Source organism: Denticeps clupeoides, chromosome 3 (genome assembly GCF_900700375.1).
Source record: "Denticeps clupeoides chromosome 3, fDenClu1.1, whole genome shotgun sequence".
Taxonomy (NCBI): domain Eukaryota; kingdom Metazoa; phylum Chordata; class Actinopteri; order Clupeiformes; family Denticipitidae; genus Denticeps; species Denticeps clupeoides.
The window spans coordinates 24,842,276-24,864,081 of record NC_041709.1 but is presented as its reverse complement, the minus strand read 5'-3'; the positions used below and the strand labels follow the sequence as shown (position 1 = coordinate 24,864,081).

At 41.3% G+C, this 21,806-nt stretch overlaps 1 protein-coding gene across 2 annotated transcripts in view; it reads right to left on the bottom strand.

Moving 5' to 3' along the window:
* The window catches only part of LOC114786544 (alpha-1,6-mannosylglycoprotein 6-beta-N-acetylglucosaminyltransferase B-like), a 106,539-nt gene that overhangs the window by 39,089 nt on the left and 45,644 nt on the right, over positions 1 to 21,806 (bottom strand). For both annotated transcript variants that reach the window (XM_028973735.1, XM_028973736.1), the window contains 5 exons: positions 19,432 to 19,541; positions 17,699 to 17,775; positions 16,817 to 16,987; positions 14,106 to 14,270; positions 7,191 to 7,360 (listed from right to left, as the gene is read on the bottom strand). In XM_028973735.1, coding sequence (XP_028829568.1) covers positions 7,191 to 7,360; positions 14,106 to 14,270; positions 16,817 to 16,987; positions 17,699 to 17,775; positions 19,432 to 19,541 — 693 coding nt within the window. The remainder of the gene's footprint in view (positions 1 to 7,190; positions 7,361 to 14,105; positions 14,271 to 16,816; positions 16,988 to 17,698; positions 17,776 to 19,431; positions 19,542 to 21,806) is intronic.

Here is a 21,806-nt window from a genome sequence, read left to right as displayed (position 1 = left end):
ATAAGTGTCACAGATGGAAGAAAGCGCAGAAGCGAGGTATCATCTGGAAAGGAAGGATATTTATTTGATAAAAATAAAGAGGCACGAGGGCCAAAAGGAAAACACAAAAGGAACTTAAACAAACCCTGAGGCGTGTGGAATAAATCCAGGTAGTGAAGAACACACAAACGTTTGGCAGAGTTCACATGAATGTTGCAGCACCCACTGGGTGCTGTTGAACTGCTCTTAAGGAGTCCTGAGCAATCATGTCTCATTGGCTTCATGCCTCATTGGCTAAGATTGCTCAGGATGTTACAATAATGTAAAATGTTCACCAATTTGGTATTAAATAAAAAAATTCTAACAAGCTTGAGGAATCCAATGTTACTTCAGTATAGAAAAAAAGTTCAACATGAGTTACTAACTTTTATGTCACTTAGAAACCAATGGTACAATTCTATATTTTTCTAAATTGACATTGTATTTTCTCACTAAAAGTATAAAAAAGGAAACTAGAGAAGGATAGCCCATTGTTGATGGGTTGGAGTGAATAACTGCAACCATGACCCAAACACATCATGTATCAGCATGTTGACAATTAATTGATACAGTGCATCCAGAAAGTATTCACAGCTCATCACTTTTTCCACATATGTTACAGCCTTGTTCCAAAATGGATTAAATTAATTGTTTTCCTCAGAATTCAACACACAACACCCCATAATGACAATATGAATATATATATATAAAACTTAGTAGCACATTTACATAAGTATTCACAGCCATTGATCATCCTTGAGATGCTTCTGCAGCTTAACTGGAGTGCACCTGTGGAAAAAAAAGTTGATTGAACAATATTTGAAGAGGCACATGCCTGTCTATATAAGGTCCCACAGAGCACAAAGAAATAATGAAAAGGACTTGTCTGCAGACCTCCGAGACAGGATTGTCTAAACGCACAAATCTGGGGAAGGTTACAGAAACATTTCTGCTACTCTGAAGGTCCCAGTGGTGGGGCAGTGGTGGCCTAGCGGTTAAGGAAGTGCCCCCGTAATCAGAAGGTTGCCGGTTCAAATGCCACTGAGCAAAGCAACATCCCCACACACTGCTCCCCAGTCACCTGTCATGGCTGCCCACTGCCCACTAATGGTGATGGGACACATTTTGTTGTGTCACCATGTGCTGTGCTGCAGTTGTCACCACAATGACAATCACTTCACTTTTCACTTTACTTTCAGTGAGCACAGTGGCATCCATCATTTGTAAGTAGAAGAAGTTCAAGACCACCAGGTGTTTTCCTAGAGCTGGCCTATATGGTAAAGTGGCCAGACGGAAGCCACTACTTAGTAAAAGGCACATGGCAGCCCGCCTGGAGTTTGCCAAGAGGCACCTGAAGGCCTCTCAGACCATGAGAAACAAATGCAATGGTTCATCTTTCAGCAGAACAACGGCCCTATACACACAGCCAAGATAACAACGGAGTGGATGAATCCATCTCTGGAGAGATCTTAAAATTGCTTCTACAAATGCTTCCCATCCAACCTGATGGAGCGTGAGAGGTGTTGCAAAGAAGAATGGGCCAAATTGGCCAAGAATAGGTGTCCCAAGCTTGAGGCATCATATTCAAAAAGACTTGAGGCTGTAATTGCTGGTAAATGTGCATCAACAAAGGCTGTTTTTGAGCAAAATCTGTGAATACTTATGTACATGTGATGTCTGGTTTTTATATAAATATCATTTTTCCTTTAATAACTTTTTAAAAATAATTAAAAACATCAAGTAAAATTTAAAACATCAAGTAAATGGTTACCAAATATTTAAAGTGAATAGGGCTGGTTTTGGCCATTAAATAAACGCTTGCTAGTTACATTATTTCAGTATGGGAGCTGGTATAAAGATGTCTTTTGGGTGTCAAACTGTAATTTCTAAGATAAAGTGGCCAACAAAGCCTCAACATGCATCCTGACACATTATTCCGCAAATTGGTAGGCAATGTGCTGCTGCAGGGGATGCAGTTGAACTGAATGGAGGGTTGAGGCTGGGAATTCCATGCCTGTCTGGTCGGCCCACAAGGCAAGCCCTTTACCACGCGACTCACCAAATCAGCCCCAATGTGGCCAATTAGGGAGCAAATGCTGCAGCCAATCACGTCCTCGTCTTCCTCGAGAGTTTAGTGTGAGGGGGTCCTTAAACCTCTGGACCAAGTTGTGCAACTATATAATCCCCAGATCCTCTTTGTGAGAAGGAACTATGGAGAGCAATGAAATGAAAAGTTGAAATGGGAAGTTCAGGCTTAGAAAACATCTTGATACAAAGAGGCATGCAGTTATAATTATAAATATTGGTAAAATTAGTCCATGGGTAATGGGTATGTGAAAAAGATGGCTAAAACATATGCACCATATCCCTCAATGCCATGTTTATCTTAAGCTGGATCCATGCTTCCACTTCAATTGAATGTGGCTAATTTCATGGACACACATAATTTTTTTGGTAATGTTTGGATGTATGATTTTGTGACTTTCCAATGAATACATCACACATCGTCACATAGATGAAAAAAACAATGTGAAAATAATCATAATAAAACAGAACAACAATTTACAATACAGTTATTTTTTGCAAGCGTGAGATTCTATTTTTGCTGTTGTAGTGTCAGCTGAATTTAAAAGTCAGATAACAGATGCATCTGTGACCTGAAACTCCAGGGAAAATATAAAAAGCTTGACGTTTCAAGTGGTAGCATGCACCACAGACCCAAATAATCTAGCAACCACTCACGGTGTGAAATGCATGATAAGCCGTTTTTCCAAATTACTGAAAGCTGTAATGAAACACTGTGGAAAAACTCTCACAGTGTGCTTTTAGCAGTCAGGTGAAGGCCAGAAAATTAAATGTTCAATATCCATCAGAGACAGGTGTCTGGTACTGCTGCTAAACAAGCCAAGCAAGGCCAAAATATATTCTGAAGTGGCACGCAATGGGCCATCAATATTAAAATAAAATGCAACCATTAAAAATGAAACCATTCAAGCACCTGATCCTAGCCAGCAGAGTACAGTCATTTCAGGGTTTTTGCTCTTTTGTTCACCTCTGACAAGTTGAAATGACATTTAACGTTCATAGTAGCAAAAAAATGAATAATCATAAATACTTGAATTTTAACTCAAAATGAATACAAGGAATTTCTGTGTTATGCCTCCCAGCTGGCAGAGGGTGAATTTAGGAAAATTCCTTCGGGCAATGTGCATGTATTTATTAAAACTATTTTTGTAAAAGATAATTCAGATAATTCAAATAAAATTTGTATCTTATTTTAAATTTGATCATAATCCACATTAGTGAAAGTGAAGTGATTGTCATTGTGATACACAGCACACGGTGCACACAACGAAATGTGCCCTCTGCTTTTAACCATCACCTTTGGTGAGTAGTGAGCAGCCCGAACCAGCAACCTTCTGATTACGGGGCCACTCCCTTATCCGCTAGGTCACCACTGCCCATAAAAAATATGCTAATATTCTCTGTATTGATCCAATTTTAGTATATGTGCAGCCGTAGCAATCACATATTATATTAACATATATGTTAAAGGTATCTGCAAGACCTTAACTCATTTTGAAAAGACAGTTATCTTAAATTGGACCTCGGTTACATAAACTCCGATGCAGGATGAGCAGTAGTGCTCCTTTTCCATCCACTGATGTGTTAACCGCAGGGTGAAAAAATCAATAAATCCACCACATATCTGAGACAAATCACAAGAGGGAGAAGAAAATAATAATTGCGTCTCCCTGAAAGCAGAATTGCTTTTAATGTCACATCAGTCAAATCAAAACACCAATTTTCTTGCAAGTATTACAGAGACTATCACAGGAAATAACAATAGAAAGTCAAGGTGAAAAAATAGTAATCAGTCTTCTTCAACTGTGAAGAACAGGTTTATCAGACCTTGGTGCAACTGTGGGAGCTCAGAGGACGACGGTAACAAAGAAAATGTAATTCACTACTGTACTTTTTAATGTATCTGTACTGTGATGTATCTGTAAAATTATTCTTTTAAAGTGAAATGTCTGCATTATAAGAAATCTGTCGAGCTATTACATAGTGGCACAAATGCAGCATAACTGTTTCTTATATGGCTGTTAGTGCTCTTCATATGGCCCATACAGCTATCTGTAAAGGTGCAGACAATCAAAATAATACTAACGTCATCATTCCTATGTATAATATAAGCCATATTAACGGTGCCCTAGGGTAAGCAGTTAGTAGAGATTATTAAAATATGTCCACCATAAAACAGAATAGAGTAACAAAAAAGGGTTTCAAGATAAAACTAAACAGCAAACATTTATTAACCCTCTTGTCATGTTTAGTGTAGCAGATAAAGCTTTGCATGAAGCAGGTAAAAACCACACCAACAAACACTGCAAGTCCCGCCCCCTGAAGTCACATATCTTCTGCTGGATTTATAGTTCCTAGGGTTAGGGTTTGGTAATGTTTCCTGTCCTGTTCACCATGTATTAAACCCCTGTCTTGTGACATTGTGCGTATGCGTCCTTCTTCCTTGCCATGTCCAGCCATCGTGACCGACCTCCTTCCTCGCTATGTTCAGTCAGCGTGACAGTTAAAGGATTTTGTGCCAAAAGCAACAATATTTTCACCTAAAATTAGTAGATTACACAAGAGCTCTCTTACAAAACTAATAACAGAACATTAAATCTCTGTACTTTCACTTTTACATTAGTCCTATTTTAAAGGGAAGACTTACTTGTATTGAATGTGGGATTCAACCAGCAAACCTCTGATTATGGGGCCGCTTCCTTAACTGCTAGGCTGCCCCATGTCGCTTTTATGAACACATTAAGGGGAAGAAGGTGTAGGCATGCTCACACACCCTACTTTCTCAATCAGGACGATTGACACCCAGTTGTCCATCTCCTCCCTTTCTCCTCTGTTTTGTACACTCCTAATACCTCAATCTCATATTTTGATGACATTTGTTCCTCTTGCATTGTTGTCACCCCCTGAAATCTATGCAAATAAGAAATTCTGAGGATATCTGAATGTTCTGGAATGTTCATTTTAAATCTCCCATGGCTTCCCATCCTACTTTTTCCCTGATAATGGTGTTCATTCATAGAACCCCAGACCGTTTTTTTCCCCCACCGTAGCTTTTTTCTAGAACACAAGATTTCCATTTACCAAACCCTGCACACTACACAAGAGCAAAAAGAAAAGGGAAGACAAAAGAACCTTTGAGCCCCACAGCTCGTTCCTCTAAAGTGGTCCTGACTTAAAGGCAGCCATGTTTCCTTTTGGAGAACGGGCAGTCTACCATGCTGCACAACTCTGATAGCGTGCCAAAGGGACAAGGACCTTCACATCCAGTCACCAATGTCCTCCTGTTTGCCACTGATATGCGCATAAGAGTGATGACTACATTGAAATGCCCTTTTGTGTATGGGAGATCTGAAATGGGGAACAGTCCCAAAAAAGCATTTCCTAAACCCTATGGACACCAGAAAGACATTTTATTAAATAAATTCAGCATGAGGTGAGTTAATGGTGGTAATCCATCCGTTCTCTCCCACTTTCTACTAAAACAGTCAAGGTGTGACGCCTGTTCAGCTTTTCCCGGTATGGGCTGATCTAATGCCGCTGCTCCAGGCTCCAGAGACACATAGAGCAATCAGTCTCTGCAGAATGGCACCATCGTTGGCAGCTACATGGCGTGAATAACAAGCCCTGTCAACGTTCAATGGCGTCTCATAAACTGCGAAGGGCCGTGAAGACTCTGACGTGCCTACATGAGTGATGGTGGAGGCTGCTCTGTTAGCATTAGCGAGATTTATGCTCTGGTTCACAAACACACCTGCACTGAGAGACACGCATGTCAAGTGGAGATGAGGTCATTTCCTGTTGCATCTTTAGTGCAGGGCAGAAATAGACCCAAACCACACAAACCATTATTGCTAAAGCTAGATGGATCTTTAGGCTCGAGTCCAGTCTACTACATGCTGGATTCACCTGTGCAAAATGGACGACTATATTAAAAAATAGGAAAATATTTCCTTCCAAAAGCCTATTTAATAACACAGCTTATTTTACCCTGGAGAAGAAGGGGGAAATCACTCTGACTCAATGTTTCTTCAGTTTTTTCTGTCTGCTGGTGAGTCTTCCTTTTCTTCACAAAGAGCAAGTTTTGCATGTGCAATGTGTAAGATTTCTGTTAAAACCCATTGATTCATGCTAATGGTCATTTTGCAGTGTGTTGTGGAGGGTGCTTGCTCTTGACCTCATCAATACAAACAGATTTTTGCCAGTCTGGTGTACTTTAAGTGTGCATCTTTAAGGGAAGAAGAAAGGCCACTGACATGCAGACAGAGAAAATGTGAAACACCGTAAAATCAATAGTAATCAATGTTACACCAGATCAGCGAGGTTTAAGTGACTGGAACGTGTTCATAAGCCTTATGAGAACAGGAAAGAGCACTTCCACACAGCATAAAGGTATAGTCGTATGTAAGGATGGACATCACGGGAGCATGCCTTTTGTGTTGCAAAACAGCTGTCTGCAGGGGGAGGTGTCTCATTCCTGTGTGGATGGTTGTGCGTGAAGATTCAGCACCTCTGTTTTACATGCCTTTTGTCTGACGGCAACGTGTGAAGTGTCAGCTGTCAGGACCGCTCACCCTCTGTCTTCCCCAAATGGGAGGCACCGGGGGCGTGACATCAGAAACAACAGGTTCTGATTGGTCAGTGACAACTTCCTGTAGGCCAGTGACAACTTCCTGTAGGCCAGGGGTATAAAGGCCTGCTCACATGTGGAAAAGGGACTCTGAGCTTTCTTGCTCAGGGGGTTTTCCATCGGAAGCCGGAAGGCTTCTGAGTCTTTCTCTCCCCCTCTTTTTCTCTTCTCCCTCTTTACTCTTTCTTCTTATTTTTATTTTCTCTGTAACCTTGGTACCTTTTTACATTCAATATTCACATGTAACTACAATAATTATTTACCGGTGTTAATAAATTAGAAACTGTACATTTTTAACCTCTATTGTGCCATGCCTCTTTCTGCCAGGTAACATCAAATTGGAGTGGTTGAATACAGTGTTTTTGTGTGGAGGGAGAAAGAGTTTTTCTACACTCTGTTCTCTCTCACACCACATGGTCTTTTTTACACGTATAAGGTATATGGTCATTTGAAAACTCACCCCTGCAGTTCCTTGACTGAGATGGAGATTTTAAGGTTGTGGCCGAGCACGTACAGAGCAGTCAGAATGTCTGCCCATTGCACCATCTCTCCCAGGGGACCGCCCTTCAGGACCTTCGGGCTGAAGACGTCTCCTGACTCCTCTGTCAGGAAGCCCACGTGCACCAAGATCTGTACAGGCAAGCGATAATGCAGAGAAGATAGTAGTTAAAGGGGCACTGTGTGAGATGTTGCCTCTAGTGGTCATGAGTTGAATGGCATCCTCAGAGTATTTTACATTCATGGCATTTATCAGAAAAGAGATAAGTCACACAAGTGGGAAATTTACATTTTCACAACATAAGTGGACAAGATAAGAGCAGCAAAAATAAACAGCATAAAGACTATGCCAAAAGTATGATATAAAAAAAGTTCACTATACAAATAAATAAAGACACACTTATCCAAAGTGACTTAACATTAATACAAGGACAGTTACAAGGACAGTGTCTTTCTTAGGGACACAATGCTGGGGTAAGTGGGGTAAAACCAATCAATCAATCAATCAATCTTTTTTTAAATGCCACTTTTTAGAATATACATTGCACAAAGAACCTAACAATTAGAACAGTGCTCATAGCCCTAGGGAAGCAAGCCAGAGGCAACAGTGAAAAGGAAAAAAAACTCCCTCTAACAAAACCTTCAGAAGGACCTAGACTCAGCAAGGGAAATCCATTCTCCACTAGTCAGCATTGGATTACAATGAAATACATCAAAAACAATTATGGCATATGAAGATTTTTGCAGACTGATCTGTGAGGTTCTCAGGAAGATATGTATAACTTTGCTCATCCACTATCTAAGATGCTCTGTTTCATCTGATTGATCTTATTGTCAAAGTAAACAATAAAAGTGCTGCTTCTTATTGCAGTTAATGGCTCTATGGAATTATCATTTGCTCTTGTTAGTCTAGCAATGGTGTCAAATAAGAATTGAGGATTGTTCTTGTTATCTTCTATCAAAAATGACAAATAAGCAGCTCTAGCTTTTTGATACTTGATTGGACTTTCCAGCCTAGTCTGAACACTTCCAGGTTTGAGGAACACCATTTCCGTTCCAATCGGAGTGAGTACTTTTTTAGTTTAGTGTGGTTGTTGTATCATGGAGCCTTCTTTTGAACATTAATGATTTTTTTTACTGTAGCAACAATATCCAGTTGGCATCTATGTTGTCTGTTACTTGTTGTAGGTATTGTGCAGAATCTGGTAAATCAGGTGACCACAGGGAATAAATTCAACATCTTTATAAAATTTGTGAATATGCATTATTCCCGGTATCTTGTGGGTCTCAAAATGCAGGATCCTAAGCATACATTAAATGTGACCAAGAAGTGGTCTGAGAGAACCAGGACAATCAGGTTCTCAATTACAATTCCAATACTAAGAACAAGATCAAGAGTGTGTCCACATTTATGGGAAGGGCCTATCACATTTTGGGTGATACCAAAGAATTCAAGAATATAAGTAAAAGGGATCATCTAACTTTACCAAGTGACCAAGTAAGATAATCTTGTAATTGTCCACCACAATTTTGGAGAGGAAATCAGAAAAATCATCTAGAAAAGCCCTCATTTGTCCTCATTTGCAAGTCAAAAATGTAAGTAAAATATAGCATTTCTTGGCTGAACCTTATCTCTTTAATGTTTGCCCTGGCTGTTTACTGATATGGGCCCAATTTTCGTGCCACTATGTACAACTAGGCAATATATATGAATGCATAAGCCATGTTTGCTAGCATATCTTCTGGATCCACAAAAATAAAAGAAAGAACTGACTGCGTGCTTGTTATCTGCACGTTCTTCCCCTTTTGTTGGAGTTTAATTATTTCTGACATCCAGAAAGATGAACTTTAACAAGAAAGGAGCCTGTAGGCATGTTTGGAACACCCTACTTGCTCATTCAAGACAAATTTAACCCCCTGCTGTCAATATGTCACACGTCCAGGTGTAGTGACATTCCCCCTTGGGATCAAGACAGAACCAAATAACCTTTTCACCAGTGGTGTCCTACACTGAGGCAGAACTGCATCTGCAGAGACAAACAATGTACCTGGTAGCAGAAGGGAGTGGAGTTGGGCCAGTAGCATGCAGAGGAAAAGGGCCATAAAGGGACACGAACAATCGACTGGAGACAGAACTCCCAGCGGAGACGGAAGACACGGGCGGGTTTTATTTAGTCTTCTTTTTTGTTTGTTTTTCGACATTTCAAAGCAGCAGCGGGGCACTTATTTTATCTCTTTTCTTCCTTTCCCACACAACAAAGTTACTCTCAGACTACTCAACTTCAAAAGGTTACACAAACACTGGTGCTGGCAAACAGGAGTCCTTATGTGGGAGTCAGCCTACAAGCTGAGAGTGAATCACATCACGGGCTTCAAATCTGATCAAATAAGCCCGTGCGTATGACTTCAATTTTTTATATATTTTCACAAGAAATACTGATCAAATTTAATTGGAGCTTCTGTGGCAGATGGCTGAGGAGCTTTTCAAGGCCACTGAGCAGAACAACCCTTGGGCAAACAAGGCAGGAAAAAACACACTCTCATACTGATATCAAGCACAAATCAATTTGAAAATGCATCTTGTATTGTGAATTTAATATCAGTCCAAATGGAAGAATGATAAAATGACAAATTACATTGCATGCTACGGTATTGCAAAACCTTTCTGAAGTGCAATGATTTGGTTATGTGCTCAGCATGTCATCAAAGGGTACAAAGGAAAGACAGCTCTAGAACATAAACATCCCATGTGCAATTGGCAAGTATGTCCAGACTGTCTACTGGAATTTGGTTCCAACTGTCCACTGATTCTTCTTCACATGAGTTGACATACATTTGAGTCTTTTACTTGTTATATGCTTATACTATTTTTTCTTTTAGGCTTTTGTAAGTGTACATTTGAAATGATTTGATAAAAAACATCCTTTTTTAAAAAAAACAAAGGATGAATAATGGTGGTATTATACCAAAAAAAATTAATGTGGATTTTTCACATTTTGAATTACATTTCAGTTATCAAATTTTTACTTATACCTGTTTGTTTCTAGTAATTTATTTTTCTGCCATTTTCCTGGTCTCTTGCCCAGTCACAATGCATTAATTATACATTTAATTAATATAAGATCAATAATCAATGCTACAATTGGCTTTGTATGCGATAAACAAGATTTAGTGTTAAGAAGAGATCTCTTTATGAAGAATTGTGTCTGGTAGTCTGTATACGTATTTGTATGCTCCAGGGTCTCAGATGAAAAAAAAAAAAAAACAGAACATTTTTAGTTCCCGAGGCGTCACCTGGGTAAACATTTTGTACACCTTTTTTAATAAGCTCTGCATCACAGAGGACAGATCTGAGACGCTGTCACCGCTGTCCCCACCAGCCCACCGAGAACTGTGCCAGGGCAGGCCGCAGGGGTTGCAGACTTTTAATTTAAATGTCCGTTTGCTTGCAGAAAGGCACCGTGCAAACCGGTGAAGAAAGAATGGCACCATGGGAATGCTACATCAAACCACCTCCGCTGCTACCAGAATGATAACACTGTGTTTCAGGAAAGTGTTCTGCTTGGAATGTCCCTCATACACCCCATCCCACCCTTTCCCTTTCAGAAATAGCAAATTCAAGAAGCTCTTTGCACTGTCCAACATCCCTTGATGAAGGGGGTCTGAGCTTCTCCACGGGCGGCTGTGCTTGTTCCACAGCTCTTGTCGGGCGGGGAAGATTGAGAGCGCCAGGCAGAGCCAAGGTATCAGTGGCGCAACAGAGTGGAAAGAGGCTCAGCTACTGTTTACAAGAGATAAGCCATCACGTCACAACCCAAGTCTGTGAGAGAGCAAAAGCTGAGGAGCACTCGTGTTCACCAGGACTTCATCTGATAGGACAGGTATCGCCGGCACTGATAGTAGATGACCTTGGCGCCAGAAAGTGCCGGACACTCTAACAATCATAAAGCTTTGTTTTGTCGGTGGCAGTGCAGAGGCCTGGGGGATGAATGGAGATCTCAGAGGGGGAGGATGAGGAGGTGGCTGAGGGCAATTAATGGCATCTGGCACATCTTGAGGACGTGAGCATCATGCAAGGATAAAGCAATGCCCCCTCCTGACCCCCAGCTGGTGGGCACAGATGTCTAAGGCTGGCATCCAAGTCTCCTTAAAGACATGAATTCCTGATCGCTTGCGAGGTCAACAACATCCCAAGAGAAACGGACTGAGGCTAAGAAGCAACTGACATAGAATCCTCCAGCAAAAAATGAGAGTGGTGGCCTCTGGAGGCCATTGAGATTCCCTGAGCGAAAAAAAAAAAACTGCATTAGCAGTAATGTGTGTGTAATGCCTGTAATTAGCAGGAATAATGGCATCTGGTTTACACAGACGAGTTTGCTCGGCTGCGGTTTCCTGACATCATGCTGTCAGGTTGAATGAGCGGCGAATGAAAGGCCCGTCGGGTCTCTTTGAGTGGAAATAAATACAGGTGGGAACTAATGACAGTCATGGCTAATCGGCAAACAGCATAGCTGGAAGCCAAACAGGCCAAGGATGGATTACTTTTACCATTGGCATTCAGCTGGTATTGCAAGTAGATGATGAAAAAAAGCCAAAATGTCCAGTGGTAAATATGCAAAAGACATTATTCATCAGAGGCATGCTAAATGACAACCACTTCACTTTATTTATTTATTTATTTATGTGACGAACACATTATTTATTTATTATTATTTATTTTTTAATTAAATTTTTTTTTTATCACCAAACCATTGGTCTTTTTTCAAGAGTAACTTCAAAATTTTAGGTCATCATCCACACATATCATTTTCAAAATTACATGTAAAATAATTTTAAATAATTAAAATAAATTTCAGAAATAAAAATAAAATAAATATGCAGCTGGTCTTCATCATCCGTAAGTGGAAGAAGTTCAAAACCACCAGGACGCTTCCAAGAGCTGGCCGGCCACCTAAACTGAGCAATCAGGGGACAAGGACCTTAGTCAGGGAGGTGACCAAGAACCAGTTGGTCAATCTGTCAGAGCTCCAGAGGTCCTCTGTGGACAGAGGAAAACCTTCTATAAGGACAATCATCTCTGCAGCAATCCAGACGGACCACTCCGTAGTAAAAGGCACATGGCAGCCCACCTGGAGTTTTCCAAGAGGCATCTCTAGGACTCTCAGACCATTATCTGGTCTGATAAAACATAGATTGAACTATTTGGTGAGAATCTCAGGCGTCATGTTTGGTGGAAACCAGGCACCGATTGAATCCGATTGAACATCTCTGGAATCCAACCTGATGGAGCTTGAGTGGTTCTGCAGAGAAGAATGGGCCAAACTGGCCAAGGATAGGTGTGCCAAGCTTGTGGCTGTGAATACTTATGTACGTGATTTCTCAGTTATTTTTTATTTTTAATAAATTTGCCAAAACATCAAGTAAACTTTTGTCATTATTCGGTGCAGTGTGTACAATTCTGAGGAGAAATAATTTTATCCATTTTGGAATAAGGCTCTAACATAAGTGGAAAAAGTTATGTGCTATATATTCATAATTTAAAATATTTGGAATACATTTGTATTTGGAATATAGCATGTGTCTATTTTATTTATTATTGAAGCAAAATAAAGATAAATATTAATAATAATAAAGTGAAGTGATTGTCACATGTGATACACAGCAGCACAGCACACGATGCACACAGTGAAATTTGCCCTCTGCATTTAACCCATCACCCTTAGTGAGCAGTGGGCAGCCATGACAGGCCCCCAGGGAGCAGTGAGTGGGGACGGTGCTTTGCTCAGTGGCACTTCAGTGGCACCTTGGCGGATCGGGATTCGAACCAGCAACCTTCTGATTACAGGGCCGCTTCCTTAACCGCTAGGCCACTACTGCCCCCTACCTCAGTGGAAATTCATCACATGGCTAATCTTACACATTGCAGCCCAAAATAATAGACTATAAATGACCACACAATATGCAGGGAGTAGCATGCAAAGAAAAATTGATAAGCAGATTCTCATTTGTATGTTCACTCTTTCAATTACATTTTAAGCCATTTTCTACCCTTAATGCAGTAAATATCATTATTGATTTTATAGGGAGAAAATGTCAGGTTGAGCCCCCCCCCCCCCCCCCTTGCTCTGTTTGGACATTTGACCAGAGGTCTCTACAATCAATCAGTGGAGAAATGATCCACAGCAGATTTGTTAAGCCTGCACACTCCACCCTACAAATATAATTAATTTCCCTATAATAAAATGTGCGTTGCTCTTTATTCTGAACTCTATCTTCCTTTCTCATTGACATGTTTCCCATTCCAGGGAGCCGGGGCTGATGGGAAAAGAATGGCAAGCTGGCAACTGCAAAGAATCAGAGTCAGAATCAAAATCAGAAAACTTTATTAATCCCAAAGGAAATTGCTTAAAGCCTGCTGTCAGAGCTCGGTGGGCCAAATGACACTCGGCCATATTAGTCTGGGAACATGCACAATAAACAAACACAACAAGAGCTGCAGAATTGAACAGCAGGAATATATTGAGTTTCAGGGGCGCCAGCAGCATGCTAATGTGTTCTGACATCACTACCTGCAGTTGGGAGAGGGCGTACATAATGGCTCTTGCAATTTTGTGTTAGAAGGACAACTCAGGTCAGCTGTGGACAAAAGATATAAAATGTCCAACATCAAGTGTATTTGAGTGAAGATATGGAGAATTCTGTTTTCAGAATTCCCATGTTCCCAGCCTCCAACCTCATAATCCAAGATGGCTGTGCCGGGCATCAATAATAGTAGAATCTCAGAATGTCTGAGTGAACTGACAGTTGAATATAGTGTCCAGCTTTTAGGTAAAAAAGGCTTGGGTTCTCTCTTGATTCCACCATAAATTTCTCATACCTTCTTCTCGTCCCTCCACCTCCCATGCAGTTTGGCATCCAGCTGCTGGGCAGCCATGCCCCACTGTGCTGCCAGCCTACGGATCCGCCTCTTCATGAAGCTCAGAGACTCCTTGCCCGTTCCCACCTGCTCGAGCAGGGCACTGACGTCTGCACGAAATGCCGCCTGGAGGATGGAGAGAGTGAGAAAAAGAGAGAGCAGAAAAGGTCACCGTCTTATATATACATAAAAAAACTCCCACCTCCCACACAATAAGACAACTGTGTGGTTATAATACTGCCCACTATTATTCATCATGCCTTATGGCAAAAAGAATCGATCCAATGCATGAAAACACACAAGCAAAGACTACACCAAACAAACCAGGAAAGCATAAAAGATTGGCAATTTTTTAAACCTTTTTCCCCCAGCAAATGAACAAACAGCACCTTTGTCTGCCTTGACATTAGTCTATCATCCAAAAAAATCTATATAATCTTTTTGCCAAAAAAAATTATGTTTGATAACATTGCTGGTTAAGTTCTCCATACATGGCAGTGTTCCATATTGATTTGAATACAGTGATCTATATTAATTCTTGACACTGCACATACACTGCAACCAACTATATTGTTTCCAGCTCAATGTGATTGTTTGGTGTCTGTGCTGTATCTTACTGGCCGTTGGTCATGTTTTGGTATCCATGGTATTTCTGCACATAATTACAGTGGTTGATATAAATCCTGTAGCTTCTACCTCAGCCTTCCATTGGGGACACCTGGGGACAGCCACCCCTATCTGATTTAGAGGCCACCTCAACTAAAGCACAAAGCTTGAAGGAATTCCTGAGTGGACTGGCTGCTTCAAGTGATAACCGTTGACTGCATCTGTAGTATCAGTCCCAATTTGCACAAAAACCCTTCAACTCAAAAGAGCTGAATTAATTCAATTTAGCATCCAGCCCTAGGGTAGACAGCCCTCTTCATTCCGCCCTAATCTCCTTCATCACACAACCACTACATCCTACCACCGTTACCACAAGCTAAATACAAATATTTTAGGTAAAAAGTTTAAATTTACTTGTTATATTCCTCAGTCCTACATCCTTTAGTCGTCCGTGGAAAGGCGGTGATTGTGATTACTAGCAGACCGGCACAGATCAGCTGTAGTCAGACGGGAGCTCTCTAGAACGCCCCGGGGGCCGACGCCCGTGCGTGGTAAATACCTGTGTAATCAGGTCAGCGGTTGTGAGTCAGACAACCCTGGGAGTCGGGTCTGCCTTACTCACCTCTGCTGAGCATCAGCACTGAAAGCACCAGGCCAATAACACACACACCCAAACCCTAGATCACTTTTTCTCACATATCCACACACACTCACGCAAATTCGAGAGAAAGTACACAAGCATGCATGCACGTATCGGTGCGTGTCTGCCTTGTTCTCTCAGACAGGGGAAAACGGGGGTTGCAGGGGCAGTTTTTGAAAAGCTAAGCACACCTACAGTTCACCGACGCAGATTTCCGGCACAAACGCAGTGCTGAAAATAGCAGAGCTCTGTCAGTGCCAGGAGGGAAGGGTTTAGTAGAGTGGGAGCGAGAGAGAATAGGGAAAAATAGTGTGGGGGAGGGTTAAGGGAAAAAAGAAACGAAGTGAAAATGATCCTTACTGATCTGGGGTCAGTAAAAGGACAGCAGTTGATATGCAGAGATCATTTATTCAAAACTGACTCAAGGAACATAATCCTTTACCGGTGTAGAATGCACTGCTATCACTCCCTACATAGGGCCCATATTCCCTCTAATTGGACCAACGTCCTAGTGCCGGTTCAAGATCAAGAACCAGAGAGCTTACTACACAATATTTTATCTATTCAATCCAAATCAGACAATCGCAGTGGCATCATCTTTTTTTCTTGGTCGAGAGGCTGCGAACAATCATTGTTCATATCCTTGAATGAAAAAGAGGTAGAAAATATCTTTATATTGAACTTCCATATAAGAATTTTGTTTTATTTCTAAAAATAATGTCATCCCGATATGGGGTCAAAAACATGTAAAGTGTCAGATGAAGAGAGGCGTAAGTTGGACAAAGTACAGTACATTGTGATGTGCATAATATTCACATTTGAAAGTACTTGTATTGTATGTACACTGAAAGGCATGCGAAGATCAGGGTCTTCTGTCACTCCCATTAGAGAGGTGTATGTGGAGACTGTTCAGGAAGCGGCCCCATAATCAGGAGGTTGCCGGATCGAATCCCGAGCCGCCAAGGTGCCACTGAGGTGCCACTGAGCAAGGTACCGTCCCCACACACTGCTCCCCGGGCACCTTTCATAGCTGCCCACTGCTCACCAAGGGTGATGGGTTAAAAGCAGATGCTGAAAGGAGAACCATGTCCAGATCACCTACTCCACAGAAAATTACTTATCCACAGCCTGACCAGCTTAAAGTGTCACAGGAGACCTTTCCTGCCTCTACAAAGACTACAAAATATGTTCAATAGCCTGATGCTTCTGCTGTATATTTATTCATTATGGGTTAAACTATTATTGCGTGAAATCCTATGTGCATTCTCTGCCATTATGTCCAACAGTCTTCTACATGCAATGCTCGTACCAGGTTCTTGTTCTTGTGTCTCTCTGTGTCCTTGTGTGTTGTGGCAGTCATTACATAAGCGATTTTCAGGATTAATAAAGTTGTCTGATTCAGATATGTGGTTTGCCGGCCTCTCACCTGCCTCTTGGTGGAGCTCTTTCGTGCAGGTAGTATGCTGGTGTAGTTCCTCCAGGGCAGAGGTGGACAGAACCACTCCACCTCACTCAGGTAGATAAGGAAAGAACAGTCAGAACCGTCGACCCCGTAAAAGGCATAGCAGGGGTCAGAGGTCCATCGGGCCCGCATCCACTGCAAGGTAAAGAACAATCATTGGGGTTAAGACCTTGCAATGCTACCCTGAAATAGAGTTAGAGCAGGAAGAGTGTTGCCAAAAGCATTGTGCCGGAACTCGAGAAGGATTGTTAGAGGGTGGCTTTTATGGTGTGACTGAAAGGTGGTGTCCTGCAAGGCTAATTTGACGAGGCAAGCGTGTCAGGGCCAGAGAAAAGAAATGGTGCCTGAATGGACTGTCTAATGGCTAAGCGCTAAGAGGGAGCCCACAGCTTTAACAAAACCTGTGAGAGAGAAATGTGGGAACATTTGGCTGGTTCTCAATAGCAATGTGCATGTACAAAATATGAAAATTAAATGAAGGATGAGAGCTGTATTTATATATTAATTGTTTCAATTCCACATAAATAATTAATAAATATAGAAATCTACTAAAATTAATGCCGCTGTATCTTTAGATCCTGTGTGGGTCTGACCTATGACACAGATGCAAAAATGGAGAAAGAAGGAAAAGAAGAAAAATACTAAATGATTATGTTCCTAGGTTTATTCATATGGTTTCGTAATAATTGTAGAAATAAAACTGTCTAAAAAAATTGCTAAATATATGTTATACTCACAGAATTCAATTAGAAAATTAGTTTAACTTGGTACCAAACTGAGATCTGAATATAACAGTAAACTATCATATTGGCAACAGCTGTTAACATCTGGTGGTCGGACACTCACGTCTACTTTACCGGGACAGTCAGGGTAGCGAGGATCTCTTGGAACTTCACACTGGCCTGTTGTCCCATCTCTGAGGGCTAGACACAAACAATAGAACCCTATTACGTGCAATATTCACATTTTAACAGATTGACGGACTCAACTCCGACACCGATGTGAAGAAATGCACCCAGATTTGCTCGTGGGTCTATAGCAGCTCAATTGAATCACTCATTAAAACAGAAATGTTCAGCTTCTAGAAAATGTAGATGAATGCTTTGAAATTTTAAATCAAATCACAAATAAATTGCTTCTTTCTATGATATCATCATTTAAGGAGACACCCATATCTAAATCTGGACAGAATTTTGGACTTTGTAGTCGTGTAGTGTGCAATTAAGCCAAACTGCATGTGAGTGGGCAGCACTGATGTGACACAGAAGCTGCAACTACAGGTAAGGCGCAATGCACAACAGCCACTAATTCGAAGAGAAAGACATCCACACTGATTTGGCCCACAGGGAAGCCCTGGTGCTCAATGGGACTTTTAGTCATTGCATAAATGTCTTTATTCGGCAATACTGCCGAACATGGCCTGCTGTTGCATGGAGGGGATGTGGCTGATTGATGAGAGCACTCCTGCAGTATTAGGAAAATGCCTCTCCGAGCAGCTTCTCATTTGTCTAATGAAAGGCTGGGAGACTGCGCCTTCTTCCCCTACGGCTGCCTGGCTCAGGAGGATGAGATCGTGTTCGGGGAACAAGATTATGCTGCACGCAATTCGATTACGACAATAACCGTGGTGGGCACAATTAAAAGTGCCGCGGCTAACAAGATAAAACTCAGCTGAGTGTGGCAATAGGAAAAAAACTGTTCTTGCTGCACCTCTGCCTACAGAATGAATGACAGCAAAAAACATGGCTTATTTTTAATATTATTGCACGATTACACCTTCATAAGAGAGGAACTTTTCATATCTGTGTGTCACAAGAGCATGGGTTTATGGGTAAAGAGGAGGCTAAAACGCTATGATGTGAGCTCCGTTGCTTGTTGGGAGGAAATCAGTTTCTACACCAATGACAGAATTATTTATGGTGTGATTAAAGTCCAGCAGCGGATGGCACAAAAAAATCGACGGCGTCTGAGGAAGGCAATAAACATGGAATGGAAATGAAAGTTTGGGAGGAGTTTTCACTTAAATCTGCAATGTGCCCGGTGTACTGTAGTTAATTTGCCTTATTTTCGCTTCCTGAATGTATTTTTCGATGATTCCCAGATGCAAATCTCACATCTTTCCATTTACATATGGAAATATCAACTGGCAGCAATTTTATCAAGTCTGAAGGCAGAGACGCTACGGTTTTATCGCCACAATTTGTAACTTCTTTTTCTATAGAAAAAATTCACAGATTTAAGAAACATTTGGTCTTTCTAGGAGTGCCAGAAGTATGCCCGTCGATGTGGAGACTTGAGGTAGACCCAGTCATTTAACCAGGGAACACCTAGCTCATCTTCAGGATGAACTAGAGGAAGTAGTTATGCCTTAGCAAACAATTACAATTTTTTTTTTTATCCATATACATTTTTTTCAGAAGTGCAGCAAATCATGCAATAATTGTTCCATAGTGGGTGCCATAATTGCAATAACTCAGTGGTAGCAATAGTTTCTATAAATTGATAAAACCTGACAAAAACGGCCAATCAAGCACTGCACATGTGGCCTGTTACACATGTGCAGTGTTACCGCTGCATACCTCTCCCCGCAGCCATGCTGTTCTGCAGGATTTGCTCCACACGCACGGCCATGTTGGACACGTTCTGGGCGATGGCTTGAATACGTTCCACCAGTCCAGCTGGCTGGATCCTGTGAAAACACACAGAAAAACTCAAATCAGTCATACGCCATCATGGGCCATGTTTACATGCTAAATAGGACTTGACAGATGGGGTGTGTAGGCTAACTTGCACATAATTGGTATGGTCAGTCCTGTTATTCATACAAATTGATTAGAAAATCTCCAATAAGATGCATTGCCTGTATTTTTAAAATAATTACACTGGACTGGGTGGCTAGTTGGTTCTTCTTCTCCAGGTAACTGGTGAACAGTTTGTTTTCTTTGTGAATATTCAGAAATATTCTTGAAATCTTGAAAATACTCTATTTAGTAACATGAGGAGAACATGCAACAAACAGAAAAAAATGGAAATAATGATGCATAACAGGAAAATCAATGTGTGCTCAAAATAACATAGCCTGATATCATGCAGACTTAAGAGATTAATGCACCTTGACTGAGGAAGATGCTCCGGCCAATCAAACATCTTGTCACATAACATTGCCACCATCATGCCATAGCGCTGAGGCTCGGTGGAAGCCCTTTACCGGAATTGAACGACAATAAAAAGAAGCTACGCGCCACTCCCCCCTTTACCCTCCTGCCCCAATGATGCGGAAAACATTAACTCGCGAAGGAGGTGTTAATTGCGCGGCACTCGGGTGGAGCGTGAAATAGAAAAAGGGCCCACGCTGATGATACAATTTACTCTTTTAGATAAGAGACTTCCTCCTCCCATTACAGCAGAACGCAGGGTGACTGTGAAGGTTTGTTAGAGGGTGGCTTTTACAGTGCGACTGGGAGAGAGGGTGTCTTATGGGGCTAATTTGATGAGGGGACCGTAACGGAGGAAGAAAGAAGCAACAGGGCCTGAATAGACTGACTAATGGATAAGCACTAAGTTGGAGCCGTTAGCAGAATTAGTACAGGCTAAAAAGACAAAATAAACACGTGTGTGTTTTCATGTATTCACAGCCTTGCGGGGACTAAATAGCCTAAAAGAAACACTGGGCAGCATCACTTTTATGGTCTCTATTGGAAGACAACACAAGATGAAAGGAATGGCTTTTAGGTATGGCTTAGGCTTAGAAAAGTTAGTTTTAGAGTTATTTTAAATGAATATGTCTTAATTTATAATACACATATTTCACAGTTATCAACTGTGAAACTGTTATTGGGTATTCTAATTGGGTTATTGGAGTAGCGGTTAAGGAAGCGGCCCCGTAACCAGAAGGTTGCTAATTCAAATCCCAAACTGCCAAGGTGCCTCTGAGGTGCCACTGAGTAAAGCACCGTGCCCACACACTGCTCCCTGGGCGCCTGTCATGGCTGCCCACTGCTCACCAAGGGTGATGGTTAAAAGCAGAGGACACATTTCGTTGTGTTACCGTGTGCTGTGCTGCAGTGTATCACAATGATACTCACTTCACTTCTAATTCATTTGTTTTATGCACCTGCAATCAGTGTGTCACGTCTCGGGTTCGTGGGGGAAAGAAGACGCCGAAGAAGGACATGTTTTCAGCGAATAGGGAACTTTATTATAAATATAACGCAAAACAGCGCGAGAGCCAACCGAATTACACAAAAGGTGATTCTTCTTTTCACCATTATTTTATTACCATGATAATGCTTTTTCAGGTCATGTGCCAAAATGGCTTTTCCAAGCATAATTAAAATAAGATAAAATAAAAATAAGAGCCGGTGACCAGGCCCTGCAGAAATTGTTCAGCATCAGAGAAATTGTTGATGAATCCTCTCCATATTTGCCAGGTCTAGATGTGATGGAGAATCTCTGGATTGTGCTGAAAAAGTCCCACCTCACAGCCTCCTAATTTCTTGATACATTTCTTGATAACACAGGACACCTTCAGAGGTCTAGTGGAGATGTTTTGGTAGCAGAAGCGTGACCTAAACATCAGTTACATGGTTTTTAAATGGCTGATTCTTATATTATATTTCCTGGCAACAACATGTATTCATCACAATGTCTTCATGTAATGAATATGCATCTATGCAGTCATGCAGATAGCCAACTGTTGCATAATTCATAGATAAGCCTGCAATTCAACTTCAGACGGAATCAGGCTGTCATATAAAGTGACTTCTATTCCCTCAGACCGTTTTACTTCACCAGCAAGTTTAACAAGGAATCTCAGACAGTTCACCTGCACAACCTGAGGGCGCTAAAAAAAAAAAACAGAGAACTATCCTCACTTTTATATGACTCAAGGCCTGTGACAGTCAAGAGACAGCACTAGATGAAGGGTGACATTAATTCAGCCCCTGCATTTCAG